At 34.4% G+C, this 23,517-nt stretch overlaps 1 protein-coding gene across 1 annotated transcript; it reads right to left on the bottom strand.

The window, feature by feature from the left end:
* On the bottom strand, positions 1-22,793 carry EMC7 (ER membrane protein complex subunit 7). The gene is made up of 5 exons (XM_074289175.1): positions 22,445-22,793; positions 19,481-19,600; positions 15,572-15,710; positions 3,178-3,258; positions 1-484 (listed from the first exon to the last, which is right to left on the bottom strand). The coding sequence occupies exons 1-5, from the start codon at positions 22,675-22,677 to the stop codon at positions 332-334; spliced, it is 726 nt and encodes a 241-aa protein (XP_074145276.1). The 5' UTR covers positions 22,678-22,793; the 3' UTR covers positions 1-331.
* Positions 22,794-23,517: the final 724 nt, after the last annotated feature.

The following is a 23,517-nucleotide window of genomic DNA, read 5'->3' as shown; positions in this document are numbered from 1 at the left end:
TCTGGATTAAGACTTATTTTATTATACATAATGTATAGCACTTCATATAATTTAGTTTATTTATGTCATTCTCTACAGGGCACTGTAATTAATTCAGTGACATCGATGTTGATCTCATATGGTAAAGGATAGGATCTGGGTTATCTTCAGCGTACCAAGTACCAAACAGTTTAAATGAGCTAAAAAGTTACATCACATACAACAATTGCAAGAGATCAACTTTCAGGTTGGTTCAAGTTTACAGTAGTTGCTTTGTGAAGTTCTCCCTCAGACTTGGATGCCACCCAGTGTTGTTGAGTGTTTGTGCAAATGACAGCTTTGGACCACCTGACTACCTCCTTTTGCCAGCCCCACTTTTGCCTGTCTTACTGCTGCCACTGCTGGACTTGCTTGAGGATTTTGAAGAGAAGAGTCTTGTCATAAACTCTGAAACATCAGGCAGTTCATGGTTGGAATTCAACATGTTCATTGACTGCTCCATCTCCTGTAGGAAGACACAGCACAAGGATATAAAAAGAGATACCTTTTAAGTTTACTCATTTTTGACATCTTCTACTAAGATATAAGTTTTTAACTTCTGTGTATGTCTGGACACTTATGGGAGTCTACAGACTACTTTAAAAATGTTTTTAAATGCATGCAACTACAATGAAAATATAGTTTAAAAAAATTTTTTTTACCTAATTCATGAGCCCTGGGAGAAGAGCATTCAAACTAAACAATCAGATGAAGGCAATCACAGGTATACAAAACTAAATAACTTTCACAAAAAGCCAATGTTCATATAAACTAATAATTTTTCAAAAGAGCTAGAACCAAGATACACTGATTCATTCAAGTCATTAATAATCATTATTTTATGTTCCTTTTATACCTTCTAACATTAAACATATAGTAGGCACACAATAAATATTTGCTGATTTCATTCAACTAATATTTTTTTAACTATTTGTTCTTTGGATGCACAAAATTATTTTTTATCTATTAACATCTCAATCTGATGCTAAAAAGCAGCTGATATTGAGAAATGACCTCTTTACAAATTTCATTCAAGAAAGAAATCTATGACCATATGAATCCCCTCTGGATCAATGTGGATCTCTAAAGTTCCTTCCAACTTTAAAATCTCCAAATCCTATGTTCTGAGTGACCTCATATTATTCGTTTGAAACAAGAGGCACCAAGAAATCTATAACAGAAATAAAACAGGATAAAGGAGCATCAGAGATAATTATCCTTTAATCCTTCCTTCTACGAAGTATTAAGTTTTTTCACTAATATAATGTGCTACTTACTAAAGGTCATTTTTTTTTTTTTTATAAAACAAAGTCTTTTTGGAGGATATGTTAAAAAATAAGATTCCAATAGTGCAAATTTAGATTAACCTTGCACATCTTAAAATAAAACTGACAAAAAAAAAATAAAGACATATTATTATTCCAATGTGTTCTATGACTTTTACAAAGATCCAACAAAGAAAGTCAGTAACATAACAAATATTCAGAAGTCTTAAGTATATGTGTGAAAATGATTTTAATTACTGCCCAAAGAACAAATGATTATGTTCCAAACAACTTTAAAATCTTTTTGCCCCAATAATTTCCTTTTAAAGTGACCCAAAATATTTTAAGCAGCAAACCTTTGATTTTTAAAGTATTTTAATTTAGCAAACACTCAAAATCAATGCAATTTAATTGTTTAAAAAAAAAATTTAACTTCATAGGAAGAATATTCTCACTCCTCAATGCTGACTCTCTGTTCCCAAAACAAAGGGTACTTCAAAAGAAGAGAGAACTGTCTTCTAGCTGCAAATTATAGTTAAATGGGATCTCTTCTGTTCCTATTTAAATATCATACAGATTAAGGGAGAAAGATCTGACTAAAAACTAAAAAAAAACTTCTGTCTATGTAAGAACTACAAGATCTTAAAATATCAGGAAACAGATATTTGCTTTTATTCTGCTGCTAAAGCCTCAACTGAACTCAAAACTCACATTTACACAATAGCTACCATGCCTGTAGGGTTTGCAGAACATTCTTCCTTATATCTGTTCTGCACATCATTGTGAAGTAAGTGCTATTACCATTTTCACTTTTATATACGAGGAAACTAAAGCTGATAGAGGTCAGATGGCATGACCAAGGTCAAGGAAGCGAATGGGAGAGAATGTGAACTCAGCTCTTCTCTATCCAAAGTGGTCTCTTAGGTGTATGGCATTTTAATGTTCTCATAACAACCCTTCGAGTTGGTGACATTGCTTTTCCATCAAATACTATCCTAAAAATACCCTCTTTAAGAAGATCATCAAGGACCTTTTAATCACCAAAAGACAATGAACATGTTCCTAATCCTCAATTTTTCTGACTTCTCTACAGCACTTGACATTGATGACTACCCTTCTATGGTTTTTAAAAGATGAATATAATTCACTTTTCCTGGCTCACTGTATAATTAGTTCTCTTTCTGCACTCTAAAGTTCTAGACACCCCTGATCTGCTTTTTGACCCTCACTACACCCTTGCAACCTCCCAGGCTTAGATTGCAACTCTGACCCACAGAATCCCTTTTTTTGTTCAAAACACCACCTTCTACATTAAGTTTTTTGCGATTTCCCAATTATTACTGACATCCCTGACCCTAACGACCTTGAATTTAATTACTCTGTATAGGTACGTGTTGTTCTTTTTTTTTCCCCTGAGGCTGGGGTTAAGTGACTTGCCTAGGGTCACAGAGCTAGAAAGTGTTAAGTGTCTGAGACCAAATTTGAACTAGGGTCCTCCTGAATTCAAGGCTGGTGCTCTATCCACTGCGCCACATAGCTGCTCCTAGGTATGTGTTCTAACTTGACAGAATGTAACCTCCTTGAGAGTAAAGAACATTTAATTTTCTGTATTTATATGCCCCGGCCCAAGACAATGCCTGGCCCATAAAAGACACTAAAAATTTGCTATCTGATCAATCAGTTGCCTTGTTTTCTTCCTATCTCTATAATTGTTTTTTTCTGGTTCCTCTTCTCTTGCGAACCAAGAACACAACAACATATTAGCCCAGTCTCCTCCAGATCAGGCTAATTTGTGAGCAGGACAAGGATGAAGTAATAACCCAACGTCTTTTTGATGGCCTAGTTATGAACAATTGGATGTAATCAACAAGCTTCAACTGAGCAATTTCCTTACCCGTCTCATATCAGGATCACTTGTGTTGACAACTTTGGGCAGAAGCACAAATATCAGTAATGGAAGCACCATCATCATAACCTAGAGAAGATAAAAAAAGAATTCAGAAAATTCTTCTGCCTAACTTAGACAACTTAACAATTACATGTATAAACTAAAATCAGAATCAAAACAGCAAAAATCAAATATATATGGTAAAACCAGCATCCCATCCTCTCAAAAGATTATTTTCAGGATAAAAACTAATTAACTTTGATAATTATTCTCTCCAAAAGCAATTTTCCAAATACCTTTGCTAATATAACAAAGTGTATCCTTTGATATTTTGTAACTTGTATGTGGATGTCTCATGCTCTAGGAGTGACTACAATCTTTTAGTCAATAACCTATGTTCAGATTGTTGGGGACATCACGCCTCTTAAAAGTGCTATATGTTAGTGGGAATATGATGTAGTAGAAAATTTGGTTCAAATCTTACCCCTGGGATATCAAAAAATATCCTAACCATTCCAAGTAACTTAACCTCTGTCAGCATCAGGTTTTTCATCTGCAAAATGGAGATCTACCTTACGGAGTTACTTCATAATCAAATGAGATAATACATGAGAAGTGCTTTAAAGATTAAAACAAAATATGAGTATCTATAATAAATTATTCAAAATAATTTAAAGAATTTTACAACATTTTTAGGTATAAAAAAATAAAAAATAAAAAAACCTCCAAATAGAGTTAAAAATCACTATTACAGTCCTGAGAACAAAAGAATATCCATCAGAGCTTGGCCCTGGCTCAGTTTATATTCCTAAATTCCTCACTTTATTCTATTTATATATGACCCTCAATCAAAGGGAAAGCATGTAATGGGAGAAGAAAGCAAGATACCTTGCTGAATACATATCTTTCCTACATAAGACCCTTCAAACTTTTTCCTTCTGGCCTCTGATCACTGTACATATCATTGTACTCCTAACTAGCTATTTTATATTATTTTTTTGGCATTCTAAGTTCCACTTTCTCCATGGAGCTCTCAGTAATTCTCCAAGGCTTATAATCTTATATCAGTTAAAAATTTTATGTGCATGTCAAATGAGTTAATATTAAATACACTGTTTCATAAACTCCAAAGTTCTATACTGATGTTCCCTATTATTCTTCTGCTGCTGCCATTACTACCAGTTTGATCCCAATACTTACTGACATGGAAGTTATAGCTGGCTTCATTTTCCAACCCATCTCTGGCAGTCTTGTGACCCCAACTCCTAAGAGCTCATTATACCAATGACAAATTTACCAATACCTGACCTACTTTAGTCCTACCATATCTTAGAACTTTCAAATTCAACTCATTCACCAGCCTCAGAATCCCCCAGAAGCAGAACACATAGGCACTATCATGCCCATCAGGAATTGTTTTATTCATCTCTCTATTTCTTCCAGTACCTAGCACAGTATTCTTTAAATGATAGAAAAAAAGTATTTGATAAGTCAAACTCTCTGTTTTATATAAAAGTGAGCTATAGTATTAGTATTAGATTTAAAGAAAGTAGTATTCGATTTACTAATAGCAAGGCCATTTCAATTTATTGTGGCGAGTGCGAGATAATTCTTTATGGTGGCTCAGATGGCTGTATTTTTCTTAAAGAAGAAAAAGGTATATAATACATTGGCTCTTGAAAATTGCTAATTATCGGGTATGAAGAGGCAAGAAAAAAGAAGATGCATTGTAAAGAGTTAAGTGGACTATGAAATGGATAGAGAAGTACTTTTCATTTTATCCACATCCTATGGGAACTAATTCAATGTCAGAAATCCTTGAAAATTAATTTTCCAAACCTGAACTTATTGCTTCATTATTGTCACCATGTTCCTAATTAAAATATAGCACTTAAGATTTATTTAGTCACTCCTCTGAAAACTTGACAATGCTCTAAGATTATTCAAATGAATGTCTTATGAAATAACCCTTTATCATTAGCAGAATCTGCTATCTCTACTTCAGATTTAATTTCTCAGCTCTGTGAACACAGAAAGTTACTGTCCATAGGACTGTTTCACAAAGGTGTATAAGTTATATGGGATGTGCCTGAATGGCTCCAAAATATAAAGTTAACTATAGCAGACTACCTAAATATTTATTGCTTTTACAACACATACAATTCCAAGTTCATTCTCAATAACTCAATAAAGTTTGCAAATGTGCTCTGTTCTAGGCAAATCAAAAGAACAAAAAGCTTTAAATAAAAATAAAAAACTGAATTGCTGTATTTTGAAATGTAGTAAGATTGTCTCTTAAATCAACATCATTGAATCTTTTTTAATTTAATGACACGGAAAGAAAGAAAAATATATACAACTTAATACAATTAAAGATACTTGAGATATAAATTAAAAGATAAGCAAAACTGATGTAGTGGCAATCTACTTGTGATAAGAAATTTTAACTACTCTGGAAACTGGTTTCACATTACTCTTAAAAAAAAAAAAAAAGGCACTTTGGGACAACTAGATGGAGCAGTGGATAGAAAGCATCAGGTCAAGAGTCAGGAGGACCTGAGTTTAAATCTGACCTCAAACATTTAACACTATCTAGCTGTGTGACCTGAGTTCAAATCTAACCTCAAACATTTGTGTGACCCTGGGCAAGTCATTTAACCCTAATTGCCTCAAAAAACCCCAAAACAAACAAACAAACGTGGTTGTAGGCAGCATGATGACATATAAAGAATCTGGAGACAAGAGATTCTAGTCTAGGATATACCATTAATTTGCTATATAATCATGGTCAACTCACAGCTCAGCTTCCCCTTCTGTAAAATGAGAGGGCTGAATATATGATCTCAGTTACCTCTCCACATCTAATATGCTGTACAAAAAAATCCTTAAATAGCTAGAAATTCCAGTTTACAAAAAGACTTTATTCAGGATTTAACTCTAATGAAAGTAAAACATAGTACTGATATGAAATTAAAGGAACCTTTGGGAAAAGTAACTATTCCTGACACTTAAAATAAGGGAAAAAATGCTAAGATGTACACCTAAACTTCTCAACAAATCCAGAGGGGAAAAAAAAAAAGTTATAATCCCATAGTTAGGAACACTAAACAGGAAAGGGGGATTCTAACTATATCTTCTGACTATATCTTTGCAAATGATCCCAATGAGAAATAAATACTGGAAATATACAAAGAGCTGTGTGTGATAAACAAGGAAGTTATCTAATGAACTCAGATTAAGAAAGCACATAAAAAAGGTAAAATTTTAAAAATAATACCATTTCATAAAACATGGAAGAGCAACTGAGGGGTGAAGGAGGGAACAGTCATTCTGGGACTTATTTTAACAAGAACTGTTACTAAAGTAAACGCTAGCTATTTCAGGGAGGTGAACATTTTATTGTAGAATACATATAAAGGAGAGTAAAGATAGACATGGTTGGAATAGATTCGAAGAGTTCAGAAAAACAATAGGTAGGATTCAATGGCCTAATATTTTACAGGAAAGACTGGATGACTCAATAGGGACAGGAAACTCAAGAATGAAATTCTAAGCATATAAGAAAAAATAAACTTGCAATCAAAAAGAAGTAGCTGCTTTAAAAAACAAGCAAACAAAAATGTGGCTGCACAGGTGCCTTACTACATACGTTTTTTTTAGAGGACATACACAGAATGGAACAGCTAGGTAATGCAGCAGAGTACTGGCACTAGTCAGGTCAACCTGAGTTCAAATCCATACACGTACTATGTGACCTTAGGCAAGTCATTTAATCTTGACTGCCTCAAAAAAAATAATAATAAAAGATATGCACAGAAGACAAAATCAAGGATAAATTAACATTGAATGGAAAGAGTAGCACATTGCTATAAGAACAGTAGTTAGGAGATATTCTTTAAAGCCCAAAATGAACTCTGGCAATGAATGCAATGTTACAGACAATAATAAAAGGGTTTTGTTCACTATTTTGAGGGGCAAAAGGAAAATAAAATAATGAATGGTTCAAGATGGATAGATAATGATAATGATCAACCCTAAAAAGGAAAACTAATTTCCCTTCTGTTTTCTCTTTCATTATTATCTTTGGGTGAAAATGGACAAAACAAAATGTTTTAAACAGGAGTGGAATCTAAGACAAACAAAGAGTTACAAAGCAACTAGCTGCCTTTGATGAATTTGAATCTCTGGGTATATAAAAACTACTTCATATGAGCAGATCCAGGAGAACACTGCACACTAAAACAATAATATTGTATGGCTGATCAACTTTGATGGATTTTGCTCTTCTCAGCAATGCAGTGAGCCAAGATAATTCTGAAAGACTCATGATGGAAAATTCTATCCACATCCAGAGAAAAAACTATGGACTCTGAATACAGACTGAAACAAACTATTTTCACTTTTTTGTAGTTTTTTTCTTTCTCATGGTTTCCCTACTTTGTTCTGATTCTTTTTTCACAACATGATTAATATGGAAATATTTTCAATATAACTATATATATGTAACTGAAAAAAAGAAAAAAACTACAACACAGGATGCTGAAAAATCCAACAAATATGATCACCCCTGTGAGCATGATATGCTATAATACTAGGAAAAGGCAATGTTCAAATTTCCCAGAATGAGAGGAGTGAGGAGAAAGGAAACCACCGGCCTGTGAGCTTAATTCAAATTCCTAGCAAGATTTCAGGTTATCTCAAAGAGAATGTTAAGACATATGTAGCAAAGTAAACAAAGAAACAATAATATGGTTTCAAGGTCATGATGCTACATAATTCACTATGAAGCAGATATGTCCAAATAGCTGACAAAAACAGAAATATACAGTATATACAAAACTATCTACAGTAAGTACTTTTTATGATAACAAAAAACTGGGGGGAGGAGGAGGGGAATGTGTCCACTGAAAGGTTGTAAAAGTCATGGTATATGAATATGGTAATGAATTACTATGAACCAATACAGAATAAACAAAATAAACAGAACCAAGAGAACAATAAATACAAAGTCTATAAGGTAAATGAAAAGATCACTAGAGAAAACAAGCTGAGTAAGTGAAATAGCAATAAAAATTATGGAGGACAAAAAATAAATTTTTCCTCTCTGGATTTAGAGGACTACAAAACAAAACACAACACTTGCATGCACTATCATATGTATTCAATGTAATTCAATGTCAAATGTATTCAAGGATTTTTGTTTATTTTTCTTTATTAGAAGAGAGAGTTCATAGAGAACATTATGAAATGCAAAATGGATAATTTTGATTATATTAAATTACTAAGTTTCTGTACAAATAAAACCAATGCAGCCAAGATTAAAAGGGAAGCAGAAAACGGGGAAATTTTTTACATCCAAAGGCTTTGATAAAGGCCTCATTTCTAAAATATATAACTGACTCAAATTTATAAGAATACAGGCATTCTACAACTGATAAATGGTCAAAGAATATGAACTATTTTCAGAAACAAAAATTAAAGTCATTTCTATATTACAGAATGCAAATCAAGACAACTCTGAGGTACCACTACACACCTCTCAGATTGGTTAAGATGATAGGAAAAGATAAAGATAAATATTGGAAAAGATGTGGAAAACTGGGACACTAAAATGTTTGTGGCAGCTCTTTGGAATTTGAATGGATGTCCATCAATTGGAGAATGGTTGGGTAAATTGTGGTATATGAAGATTATGGAATATTATTGCTCTGTAAGAAATGGCCAGCAGAAGGAATACAGAGAGGCTTGGAGAGACTTAAATCAACTGTTGCTGAGTGAAATGAGCAGAACCAGAAGATCACTATACACTTCAACAACGATACGGTATGAGGATGTATTCTGATGGAAGTGGAAATCTTCAACATAAAGAAGATCCAACTCACTTCCAGTTGATCAATGATGGACAGAAATAACTATACCCAGAGAAGGAACATTGGGAAGCGAATGTAAATTGTTAGCACTACTGTCTATCTACCCAGGTTACTTATATCTTCGGAAGCTAATAATTAATGTGTAACAAGAAAAAGGTATTTACACACATATATTGTATCTAGGTTATATTGTAACACATGTAAAATGTATGGGATGGCCTGCCATCGGGGGGAGGGAGTGGAGGGAGGGAGGGGATAATTTGGAAAAATGAATTAAAAAAAAAAAAAAAAAAAGAATGGCAAAGTGTTCTATTATACTCTGTCTTGGTCTGACCACATCCAAAGTATATATACTTTCTTGATCTGGTTAAAAAAAAAAAAAAGAAAAGAAAACTGGGACACTAATACATCCAACCATTCAGGAGAACAATTTAGAACTATGCCCAAAGAGCTATCAAACTCTGCACACTCTTTGATCCAGCAGTATCTCTAGTGGGTCTATATCCCAAAGAGATCATAAAGAAAAGGACCCACATGTGCAAAAATGTTTGTGGCAGTCCTTTTTGTAGTGGCAAGGAATTAGAAACTGAGTGGATGACCATCAGCTGGAGAATGGCTGAATAAATTATTGTATATGAATGTTATGGAACATTACTGTTCTGTAAGAAAAGATCAGCAGGATGATTTCTCAGTTAGAGAACCTTACATGAACTGATACTAAGTGCAGTTAAGTAAAACCAAGAAAACATTGTACATAGCAACAAGAAGATTATGTGATGATCAACTGTGATGGATGTGGTTCTTTTCAACAATGAGGTGATTCAGGTCAATTCCAATGTTCTTGTGATGAAGAAAGTCATCTGCATCCAGGGAGAGGATTATAGGGACTGAATGTAGATCACAACATAGTATTTTCATCTTTTTTGTTGCTGTTTGCTTGTTTGTTCTTTTCTCACTTTCTTTCCTTTTTGATCTGATTTTTCTTATGCAGCATAACAAATGTGAAAATATGTTTAGACTGTGCATACCCTTTGACCCAGCAGTACTACTACTAGACTTATATCCCAAAGAAATACTAAAGAAGGGAAAGGGACCTGTATGTGCCAAAATGTTTGTGGCAACCTTCGTTGTAGTGGTTAGAAACTGGAAAACAAATGGATGCCCATCAATTGGAGAATGGCTGGGTAAATTATGGTATATGAATGTTATGGAACATTATTGTTCTGTAAGAAATGACCAGCAGGATAAATACAGAGAGGCCTGGAGAGACCTACATGAACTGATGCTGAATGAAATGAGCAGAACCAGAAGATCATTATACACTGCAACAACAATACTGTATGAGGAGGTATTCTGATGGAAGTGGATATCTTCAACAAAGAGAAGATTTAATTCAGTTCCAATGGATCAATGATGGACAGAATCAGCTATACCCAGAGAAGGAACACTGGGAAATGAGTGTAAAGTGTTTGCATTTTTGTTTTTCATCCCAAGTTATCTTTACCTTCTGAATCCAATTCTTCCTGTGCAACAAGAAATTTGGTTCTGCACACATATATTGTATCTAGGATATACTATAACATATTTAACATGTATGGACTGCCTGCCATCTAGGGGAGGGGGTGGAGGGAAGGAGGGGAAAATTTGGAACAGAAGTGAGTGCAAGGGATAATGTTGTAAAACATTACCCACGAATATGTACTGTCAAAAAAAAAAAAAAAAGTCATAATTATAAAATTAATTTTTAAAAAAGCAGTCTTAAAAAAAAAAAAAAGAAAAGAAAAGAAAAATGTTTAGAAGAATTATACACATTTTACCTATATTGGATTGCTTGCTGTTTAGGGAAGGAGGTAGGGGATAAGAAGGAGGAAAATATGGATCCCAAGACTTTGAAAGGGTCAGCGTTGAAAACTATCTTTGCATGTATTTTTAAAATAAAAAGCTTTTTTTTTTTTTTTTTAAAGAGTTCAAGGCGGGGGGGCAGAGAAGGGGAAGGCAATGTAGAAATTACTGTGTTGTAAAAACAAAGGCAAGAATAAAATTTATTTACCAAAAAAATATGATGCGTTATGCCACATTAACTTCATTTCCTTTTTTGGGGCGGACACTCTAGCTATAGATTTTAACATTGCATTTGACCAAGAGGCTGATGCTACTACTCTGCCAAAGATAGAAAAATGTAAGCTTGAGCAGCTAAGTGGCACAGTGGACAGCACCAGACCTGAAATCAGGAGGACCTGAGTTCAAATCTGGCCTTCCTAGCTGTGGGACCCCAGGCAAGTCACTTAAACCCCAATTGCCTCAGGAAAAAAAAAAAAAAAAAAAAAGACTAATTACATGTGGTAGACTCAGAAATGATTGAATGACTAGATCAAAAGAATTAACTATTAGATAGTTACAAACACACAAAAAACAAGTAGGAGAAGGCAACAAGATGTACTAGAGATTTCTGGAATTGGAATCTGAAAGACCTAAGGTTCAAATTTTGCTCCACTGACTGGCAAATCATGTTTGTACCTTCTTTGGACCTCTGTATTTCATCCATAAAAATGAGAGGGTTAGTCTAAATGAGGATTTCTTAAACTGTTTCCACTCATTCCATTTCCTCTCCCAAGAAATTTTTACAATGACTCCATATAGATATATAAAATAGGTATGAAAATCAAATATTTAGTGATAATACATCATAATTTCACAACCCTCACATTCAGTTACAAGATCCCTAAGGGCTTCATGACCCACAGTTTAAGAAGCTAGAGGTCTAGATAGCCTCTAATCTATGATGAGGGACATCTGACCTAGCAATAATGGATATAAAAAAAGACTTGAAGAGTCTGGTTGACTACAAGCTTGATATGGCCAATAGTACAAATCCAGTGCTAAAAAAACTAATTCGAGTAGGTAATGAGGAAAACCAAATGATCACTCTTTGCAGATGATATGATGATATATTTAGAGAACCCTAAAGAATCAACTAAAAAACTATTAGAAATAATCTACAACTTTAGTAAAGTTGCAGGATGCAAAAATAAATCCACATAAATTATCAGCATTTTTATATATCACTAACAAAATCCAACAGCAAGAGATACAAAAAGAAATTACATTTAAAATAACTGTCGATAATATAAAATATTTGGGAATCTATCTGCCAAGGTAAAGTCAGTAACTATATAAGCAAAACTACAAAACACTTTTCAGGCAAATAAAGTCAGATCTAAACAACTGGAAAAATATCAAGTGCTCTTAGATTGAGCGAATATAATAAAGATGACAATACTCCCTAAACTAATCTATTTATTTAGTGCTATGCAAATCAAACTCTCAAGAAGCTATTTTACTGACCTAAAAAAAAAAAACAAAATTAATCTGGAAGAACAAAAGGTCAAGAATTTCAAAGGAATTAATGAAGAGAAAAGCAAAAGGCAGCGGTCTAGCTGTACCAGATCTAAAACTATATTATAAAGCAGCTGTCATCAAAATCGTTTGGTATTGGCTAAGAAATAGAGAAGTTGATCAGTGGAATAGGTCAGGTTCACAGAACAAAATAGCCAATGAATATAGCAATCTAGTGTTTGACAGACCTAAAGGCCCCAGCTTTTGGGATAAGAACTCACTATGTGACAAAACTGCTGGAAAAATTAGAAACTAATATGGAAAAAAGTAGGCACAAACCCACAGCTAATACTGTATACTAAGATATGGTAGAAATGGGTTCATGATCTAGAAATAAAAAATGATACTATAAACAAAATAGAAGAACATAGGATAGTTTACCTCTCAGATTTGTGGAGGAAGAAGGAATTTGTGACCAAAGAACTAGAGATCATCATTGATCAGAAAACAGATAATTTTGATTATATTAAGTTAAAAAGTTTTTGTGCAAACAAAACTAATGCCTACAGATTAGAAGGGAAGCAATAAACTGAGAAAACATTTTTACATCCAAAGGATCTGATAAAGGCCTCATTTCTAAAATATATAAAGAATTGACTCAAATTTATAATAGTTCAAGCCATTCTCCAATTAATAAATGGTCAAAGGATATAAACAGACAACTTTCAGATGAAGAAATTGAAACTATATGTAGACACATGAAAAAATATTCCAAATCACTACTGATCCGAGAAATGCAAATTAAGACAACTCTGAGATACCACTACATACCTAATATTGGATAAGATGACAGGAAAAGATAATGACAAATGTTGGAGGGGATGTAGGAAAACTGGGACACTGATACATTATTAATGGAACTGTGAATGGATCCAACCATTCTGGACAGCAATTTGGAACTATGCTCAAAAAGTTATCCAACTGTGCATACCCTTTCATCCAGCATTGTTTCTACTGGGCTTATATCCCAAAGAGATCTTAAAGGAGGGAAAGGGACCCACATGTGCAAAAATGTTTGTGGCAGCTCTTTTTGTAGTGGCAAGAAACTGGAAACCGAGTGAATTAACCATCAGTTGGAGAATGGCTGAATAAATTATGGTACTATCGTTCTGTAAGAAACAACCAGCCAAGGCTATTGGGCTTATATCCCAAAGAAATACTGAGGAGGGGAAAGGGACCTGTATGTGCCAAAATGTTTGTGGCAGCTCTTTTCGTAGTGGCTAGAAACTGGAAGATGAATGGATGTCCATCAATTGGAGAATGGTTAGGTAAATTATGGTATATGAAGGTTATGGAATATTATTGCTCTGTAAGAAATGACCAGCAGGATGGATTCAGAAAGGTTTGGAGAAACTTACATGAACTGATGCTGAGTGAAATGAATAGAACCAGAAGATCGCTGTACACTTCAACAACAATGTTGTATAAAGATGTATTCTGATGGAAGTGGATATCTTCAACATAAAGAAGATCCAACTCACTTCCAGTTGATCAATGATGGACAGAAACAACTACACCCAGAGAAGGAACACTGGGAAGTGAATGTAAATTGTTAGCACTACTGTCTATCTACCCAGGTTACTTATACCTTTGGAATCTAATACTTAATGTGCAACAAGAAAATGGTATTTACACACATATATTATATCTAGGTTATATTGTAACACATGTAAAATGTATGGGATTGCCTGTCAAGGGGAGGGAGTAGAGGGAGGAAGGGGAAAATTTGGAAAAATGAATACAAGGGATAATGCTATAAAAAAAAAATTATAGATAAATAAAATTTAAGAAAATAAAAAATAAATGCTTTCAGCTCTTAAAAAAAAAAAAAAAGAAAGAAAGAAAGAAACAACCAGCAAGATGATTTCAGAGAGGATTGGAGAGGCCTACATGAACTGATGCTAAGTGAAATGAGCAGAACCAAGAGATCATTATATACGGCATCAAAACTATATAATGATCAATTCTGATGGACATGACTCTCTTCAACAATGAGATGATTCAAACCAGTTCCACTTGTTTAGTGATGAAGAGAGCTATCTATAGTCAGAGAGAGAACCGTGGGAACAGAGTGTAAAACACAACATAGCACTCTTACTCTGTTGTTATTTGCTTGCATTTTGTTTTCTCTCTCAGTTTTTCTTTTCCTTCCTTCTTGATCTGATTTTTCTTGTGCAGCAAGATAACTGTATAAGTATGTATATATGCATTGGATTTAACACGTATTTCAACATATTTAACATGTAGACTACCTGCCAGCTAAGGGAGGGGGAAAATTTGGAACAAAAGGTTTTACAAAGAAAAATTACCCATGCACATGCTTTGTAAATAAATAAACAAACAAACAAACAAACAAACAAAACTGAATAAGCTAATGCAATTTTGGCCGAATTAATAACAATATACTAGCCTATCACAGAATAATTCCATTTTTATCATTTGCTTATCAGAGACTTTGTGTCTTATTTTAGTTGCTATGTTTTAAAAAGGACACTGATAAAAACTGAAGAGAAATGTGGCCAAGTTAATAAAGGATCAGGACATTGTACTATACAAAAAAAATGACTGAAGAAATCACTGAAAAAATTTGGTAAAGAGATAACTAAAGAAAAACATGACAACTCTCTTAACACTGTGGAAAGTTAATAGGTGAAAAAGCAGAACTAGGGTAAAAGTTACAGGGTAGCCAAATCAAGGAAATAAAGAATGAACAATAAGGGCTCTGTTACAATATAAAAAGATTGCCTGGTGAAGCAGTATGCTCACCATCATTGGGAGATGGTGATAGAGATAGGATGACCATCTGTTGTAGAAGGGATTCCTAATTTGTCTAAAAGGTTGGTCTAAATGATCTCTAAGATCCCTTCCAAAAGAGATTCTACAAAAAGCAAACACAAATACACACAACCACTATGCTACTTTTCATGCAAAGTAATTCTCCATATAATCTTTTCACCTCTCATGCCCAAATCACTCTTTTCCCTTAGTCAACACTCTTTGAAATCAACCCTCATTACCAAAAGTTTTGACCTTAGTCATCTATGTGACTGCTAGGAAACATTCATTTCTGAAAACTGCAACCTAAAAACTAGCTCAGAATTAATAAAGATGTTCAGTTTTGTCATAATACATACCATTGGATTCATCAGAAAATCCGTCCAACCCCAGGACTCCCTTTTTATAAAGTAGGAAGGTGGACCAGAAGATTTCATCTGAAGAGGATAGGGTAACCTGACCACTTCTGATGTCTTAATGTAATTAACATATCTTGCTCTGGTGAAACAACAATAAGAAACAACTGAATAATTCTACAAAAATATCACTAGTTCAAAAAATACTAGTATTAATGATGCCTTTTAATAGTAAAATAGTAAACAATTTACAGTGCTTTCATACCCACACTTTCAAATATGTATTAAAACAACTTTTTTTTTTTTTTAAGTACCAAATCTTTACACATATATTCATAAAGAATACCAGAGTAAATCAGGAAACGTAAATTTTGGTCTCAATCATAACTAATTAGCTCTGTGACCTTAGATGAATTACTGTGTATTTTTGGTGTTCAAATTCCTCTTCTCAAAAAATAAGTTATTCTTCTCCATGAACTTTAGGGTCTCTTCAAGTGCTGACAATTTATAGTGTAAGTAAATGCCTTGGCAAGTCATTTAAGCTTTCTGTACCTTTTTTTCTTATATATAAAATGTAGAAATTGAACTAAATCTCTAGTGTTCCTTCCAGTTCTAAAGTTTTACATTTCCACATTTATATTTAATATTTTACCACCACAGGCATTTAAACAATTTATTTGTTCATTATGTGGATAATAGGTGTACCTGATCTTCAACACAGTATTATACAAAAGCCTTAAAATCCAAGAAAGAACATTCAGGAATAGGAAAATTAAGTTTTATTAATTTCTACTCAGATACCATCATATGTAAACAAAATTTCAAGTATATGTTAAAATTTACTTTTATGCAAATCAGCATGAGATATAATCATTTCTATCTGCTTAGCTCTAGAGTTATCACAGTGATGGAACTATATAGACAGAGATTGTCATGATAAAATACTGTTAATACATACACACACAAAAAAGTCTAATAAAAAAGATTTCTAAATCTCAACCACTAAGCCTTCATTTAGCTAATATTTGATAAAAAAAAAAAAAAAAATCAGTAGCCATAGAATCCATACTCTAAAACTAATAATCCATGCAAAATATATGAGTATATAATTAACTTTGTTGATCCAAAAATCACATAAAATGGTGTGACATTAAGATTACTTTTAAATGATGTCTTTGCTGTTGATCAACTATGGTTGAAATTTTAAAATTTGATTCATTTTGCAAAAACTGTGTTAACATTTGATAGAAGTTTAAAAATTGGGATTTTTTAGTTATAAGTGTTTCAGGTTACTCATATAGAAATTGTTGACCTTGAAGGAGCTTGTCCTCAGATATGATTCTTATTACATACCAAGTTAGAGGCAAAAAACTCTGGAGATAAAAACGCAGAGAAAGGGATCCTCTGGCTTCAAATACTTTTGCTACAAAAGTTTCTTTAAAGGCTTAAGGAATTATCTTATATATGTTCTTAAGCAATACCTATTACTAGGAAAGGTTAAAAGCTAGAGGCAAAGCAAAGAATCAATTCAAACAAACTTCCCTTCAATGTGGAAATTCAAAAAGTAACTAATATAATTTAGTTTTTCTGTAGCTACATGTAGTACTTTTTAGAGTCTATCTGGATCATTTTTAAAGAACAGTTTCTTCTTGATGTGGATCACCAAATAGCTTAACATTTTGTTAACTTTTCCAAATGTCTTTTTTCTAACTCTCTTTGTTAACTCTTCTTTCCCATTTGTAATCTGATTTCCCCTTGTTTCAATTTAAATTTGACATCTCTTCCTTTTTTATCCCCCAAACTTCCAGACACCTTTGGAAAATACTGATATAAACATATTTATTATGTTTATAGCCCCAACATTTCCTAACCTATTACCAAAGAAGAATCAGAAACTCTTATCTCAAAATGGCTGGTGTAGGTATCTATCATTCTACAGGAATTTTGCTCTTATTACCAAGGACTAACATTTCATTAAAATTAAAGGTCTATATTAAGGTATTTAAATACCAGAATAGGATCTAAGGACAGAAATATCAGTGTAGCTACTAATTTCAGAATTAGCGATCAGGAAGAACTCTTCATCTCAAATAAATAAAACACTTTAAAATCATCTATGAAGTATTTTGAAAAACATGAAATTAAGAATATGTGATATCATCTTAAAATATTCTGTCAAGCATACTAGCAGTGCATAAAGTTTTTCTTCACCTTCTGTATTTTACTATTTTTTAAAATAAAAAAGTCTATGATAATAAAAAGCTGGAAACAAATTATATGCTCAACAACTGGGAAATAATTAAGATATTGACACATACATGATAAGATACATTATGCTGTAAAGAACAACAAATATGGACACCAAGAATCATTGTAGGATCTAAATAAACTGATTTAGGAGCAAAGAAATCAGAACCAAAAGAATATACACAATGACTTCATTATATAGTAATGAAGGTAATGTAAATGAAGACCAAAAGTAATTAAACTATGGTCAAATATAACGGACAATGTTAGTTCCAAATTACTAAAGTTAAAACCATATCCTTCATTTCCCATTAGAAATAGTATGATTTTCTCAGTGCTCAAGGTAACTACTTAATATTATAAGCTGGAAAATAGATGCCAATCTGAAATGGTAAAGGAAGTTCCTTCACTCAGAACCCCCTATTGCTGATGCTAACACAAATCTAACATTAAAATAGAATTATTAAAAAGAAACAGTAAAGCATAAAAACGAAAGTTATATTTATTGTAGGCTATAATAACTGTATTAGTCTATTTTGCTTAGCTGTCCTTTTTAATGGAAAGGTTCTGTTAAGTATTTATTGGGAAATATGCTAAAAATACATTAATAAAAAATAATGCTACATGACAGCTCAAATACAATGAAAACTTTTCAGTTTTGGTCCAGACTTATGATTTAACTTAAGATTCCAGGTTAGGAACTTCCAGCAGGGACACTTACTTTTTATAATTACAGATATTTAACTATTTTGCATTTTATGATCTTAGAGAGCTGTCTGAGTCAGAGAAGTTAAATAATTTTTTGGACAAAAAACACATTTTTGCCCAATGTCACAAAATCACTAGGTGCCAAAAGCATGGACTTAAACCAAGATCTTTCTTACTCTAAGGCAGGTTTTTGGTCCACAATACTATCCTGCTTCTCAGAAAAGACACTGCCCATATTTCTTGGTCAGAAATTAGACAGTGAGCTAGTCAGAGAACTAAAACAGAAAAAACCCAAAAATCTAAATTTATAAACAAAGTCCAAATACCTCGGAACACTACATTTCTCACTTCAACCATCACACTTTTCTTTCTTTTATGCTTGTTCTTCTTGTGAGAGCTTCTGGTTTATACCAAAAACTCTAAATTTCTAGTATCAATTAAATAATCTAGATTAAGGAAAGAACTGGGGAAAGTTCTAATGCATCAAAACATTAAATAGTCATGAAGGGCATTAGTAGCATTTGCCCCTGGCAAATAGCTGATAGTTATTTTCCAAGTACAAATTAACCTTTATTTTCAATTTTAGCAAATATCACAACAAGGAGTAAACTAATGTGGTTAAAAAGGAAAGGTGCTTATGGAAGATATAAAAAAAAAAAAAATGACTTCTTAACAAAATTCAACAAACAAATTTTTGAATAACCTCAGCTCTTTTGTGCTCTTTAACCAAATAGTTGAACACATTAAAATAAATCCAGTTTAAACCAAAATAGAAGGTAGTTTCAACAACAGAATTTCAACGATGTACACACTAGAAATACAAGATTCTTTTAGGGTTTTTTGTTTTTACAAACCTAGAATCTCAATAAGACATACTGTCTAGATCTTTAAAAAACCCACTAGGATATAATGAAATGTTCAAAACCTCTTAAAAGAAATACCACCAGGAAATCTTACCTCATTTTTCCTTTTGAAGTGATATCCACCCGGATAGGGTCAAACCTATAAGCTGGGGATATAACTTCTACAACATAAGAACCAGAAGGTATATCATGAACCACAAAACTTCCATCTGTCCTGAAAAATAAAAATCATTTTCAGTCACTTTTATTCAATAATTTATTCGTTATTTGAATTTAGAAACATTTTTAAAATTTCTATCTCAAAGTTATTTCAAAAATCATACCAAAATCAAATGACAAACACCTGCTCAATCATTCAAGTTTCTCCAATTACAAAATGAAAATAAATTATCATCTGCTTCTCAGGAAGATAAAAATTAGTAAGGACTTTTGTAAATGCCTATCACATGAAAGAGACTGATTAATTATGGTTATCTATCCTAATGAATAGGTAACTGAATACCACAAATAATTCTAGGGATTTGGGTCACTGTGGCAGCGGGGAATCTTATCATAGAAAGGAAGGCCATGGCCCCAAAATAAGTAGAATTCCCTGAAAGATAACTACAACTGCAGACTGAAAGAACAATCCTGTTTTTTTTCTGGAAAATGGAAAGTGAGAGGATCTACCAAAGCAGCAATGCTACAGTCCTATTCTGTACAGAAGGGATGAAACTCATCATATTACTAGTCTTCACATTCTCAAATCTCTAACTTCCAGAAGACTAGATGTCTGGCTTGTTTAGCAGGCTATATATAATAAAATGAATACTGGATTAGGAAGTTTGAGTTAAAGTCTCAGCTCTATATCCTTAATAAATGATGTGAAGTAAATCATTTAACCACTCTAAGCCTCAGTTTTCTCATTAGTAAAATGGGGACAAAATATATATATTCTGTCTATCTCATAGAATTTTTTCAAATGGTATGGTAAATGGCATGATAAAAAGTACTTAGAAAAATACAAAGCATTATACAAATATAAAATTCAACTAATCAATGGACACATTCAGAAATTATAAATTACGCAAAATACTAATTATGAATTAAGTAAAACAAAATGTACTGAATTTATTCTAAAACAAAAAAATGATAAAAACTGTAATTGAAAAGAAAGTTATTTTGGGAGGAAAGGTTTTATTAATTGAAAAAATAAACGCAATCTTTATTGACTCCTATTATGGTTAATTACTACTACATATTTTCACAATTTGCTTATACTATAATATTAACCATTTCCAAGATATCCATTAATAAATGGCAAGTATTCTCCTTACTACTTCAAAATAAAGAACAAAACAGAATATTACTAGTTTTACCCTTAGAAATTTCTCTCAAGTTTAAATTAACAGAAAGCTGGAGAATAACTGCAAATTAATACAACAGAAGGAAAATTAGAATCAAGTACTATAAGAAACAAATCTCTCTGCCAAAGGTGATTCTATTAAGAAAAGAAAGCTTGATGATTTTAAAAAACAAAACAAAAACCCTCCAATAGTAATAATTTTACATTTATTTCCTACTTTTTAAGTACAAAGAAAAGAAATGTGTCAGAAAAATGTTAGGAAGGGGATATCAGCTTCTATATAAAAGCTTGTAAAAAGTGGTAACCGTTGACACTTAGGTTCACTCCAGAACCTGAACTAATAATTACTACTTATTAATCCTGAAAGGTTATTTCCAAAAGATGGATGACTTGTCAAATCCTGAGAAAATTAGCAAACATCTGGAATTAAAACTAGATATTTTGAAGTCTAGTTAGAGTATCATAGGACCATAGATGGAAGAAAAATCAGAAGCCTTCTAGCCCAGTGCCCTTATTTTACATACAGAAGAGGAAATTAAGGCCCACGGAGGCAAGTGATTTGCCTAAAGTCACAGCCAGAAAAGCTCAAAACATGAATCCAGGAGCTGATTCCAGAGCCAGTCTTTCCGCCGTTTTCTCCTTTCTATTCCTATTACACTCCAAAGCCTAATTTTTTTTAAAAGGAAATTCTTCAGAAGAAAGATTTTTGTCTTCCAATGTTTTCACCCTGTATTTTCGCTTTTTAACAGGAGACATAAAGAGTTATTTTTTACACTCTTGCACGAAGAAATCTGACAAGAGGCATTCATTTACCTGATTTGCCCTCAATGCTACACGAAACAGGTTCTGCAGTTAATCTCCTTTGTGGATTCAAAAGCGGAAAAAAGGACAATTCAATCCCACCCCCACTTCCCCCATCCCCTACTAGTGAGAGATGTTTTGACTAGAGGTTTCAGATCTCATTAATTTTAGCTGCAGTAGTTAGCCAGCCTAGCAATGTAGTCTCAACAAATGTCCCTTGAGAGCAGCTTCATAATTTCAGTGATTCTCAGCAGAGAAACTGGAAAAGTTGAAACAAGGGCTGAGGTCACATCAGGAACAGGAGGCAAAATTTCCATTTGAAGGAAAAAAAGAAAAAAAGAAAGAAAGCTTAAGAACATCGCATGGATCCGGGAGACGGGAAGATCCGAAAATCGGCCTCAGACACTTGACCCTTACTAGTGATCCTGGGCAAATCACTTAAGCACGCCTGCCTCGCAAAAAAAGAAAATAAAAATTATAAAGCCTAACACAAATGAAGTGCAGACAGCTCTGAGATTGCCCTGTCCATACTGACCAGCCCCGCTAAGTGTCAGTTTTGCTTGGAGACGAGGGGGGGAGGAGTAAAAAATGAATTAATCCGCTACTAGAGTATCCACCGTTACCACCGTTACCACCGAGGGGACGGACAGATAAAGGCAGTAACCCTAGCCGTCCCTTCCCCCGGGGTGCTTACGTCAAGCTCTTCCCAAAGGCCCGCTTCACCCGCTCCCTCCAAGAGGCTTTCCCTTCTTGTGACATGGGGCTCGGAGACTGCGGAGACCCCCATCCCACTCGGCGTAGCCACTGGCAACGGCGCAGGCGCTCAGTAAGGGCTGCAGGCCGGAGCTCGGCCATGACACGGCTCGGGGCCTGGCCCTCCGCTACCGGCCTCCACACGGCGGTGACACTTACTTGAGAAAGCCTACATGCTCCTCACCGTCCACCAATACTCGGGCCCCAGCGATCCAGTCCTGCGGCTTCACTCCCGGCACCACTGCCCGCCCCTCGATCTTAAAGCGCTCCCCAACGCCGCTGCCGCTCCCGCCAGGCCCCTCAGAGGCTGCCCCCGCCCCCTCCGAACCCTGAGAAGAAGCGGGCAGTAACAGCAGCAGGACCGAGACGAGACCCCACTGCACGGCAGCCATGACAACCGTACTGGGGGCGGGGGGGGAGGCAGGCCGGAAGCACCGACCTCTCTCTACCTCTCTCCTACCGGTGTCCCGACAGCCTCAGTCAACCGGCTAACTGACGTCATGACCCTGCGCCGGAACTTATCCGGCGACTAGAACAAACGACGCGGGAAAATGAATGGATCGACCAGGGATTAATCTGGCGGAAGTAGAAGTGGGGTAAAGGGAAAAGGATAAGTAGCTCTTTTCCTTCCTCATCCCCATCGCACCGGAAGATGGTCGGCGAGAGTGAGTCACGTGGTGCGGGAGGGTCTTCAGATGAAAAGGGAGGTTGGCTGGAGCGGAGCTCGTCTTTGGGATCCGGTGCCTCGGGAATGGCAGGAGTTAATTATTCAAACATTAAGTAGTACTGGTGTCTTAGAGCCCCCGAGGTCACACTATTTGGGGCAGGGAGGGAGGCAGTCCTCGGGCTAGGTCTAGGCCCCTGTGCAGGCCTCCTGCTCTCACCACATAGCTCAGTTTACGTACACACCCCTATAAAGTTCACGGAGCCATTTACTTCCGGAAGTAGAGAAGCCTAGAATAGTCTGTACCCAGTGCATAGAATAAAATCCAGTATTACACAGGTAACCAGTTATATTGAAATAACGGTCATCCGCGTCTTAGGTGTTTTATTTTACGTTCAAGGCCTTTTTCATTAGACCCTTCTTGCACCTTAGTTCTCTGACTCGGCAGAAGAGGGACACTGGTAACAAATTGGGAAAATATTTTTACAGTTAAAGGTTCTGACAAAGGTCTCATTTCCAAAATATATAGAGAATTGACTCAAATTTATAAGAAATCAAACCATTCTCC

This window comes from Sminthopsis crassicaudata, chromosome 2 (genome assembly GCF_048593235.1).
Source record: "Sminthopsis crassicaudata isolate SCR6 chromosome 2, ASM4859323v1, whole genome shotgun sequence".
Taxonomy (NCBI): Eukaryota; Metazoa; Chordata; class Mammalia; order Dasyuromorphia; family Dasyuridae; genus Sminthopsis; species Sminthopsis crassicaudata.
Note: the sequence above shows the minus strand (reverse complement) of the source record. Positions and strands in the feature narration are given on the sequence as shown.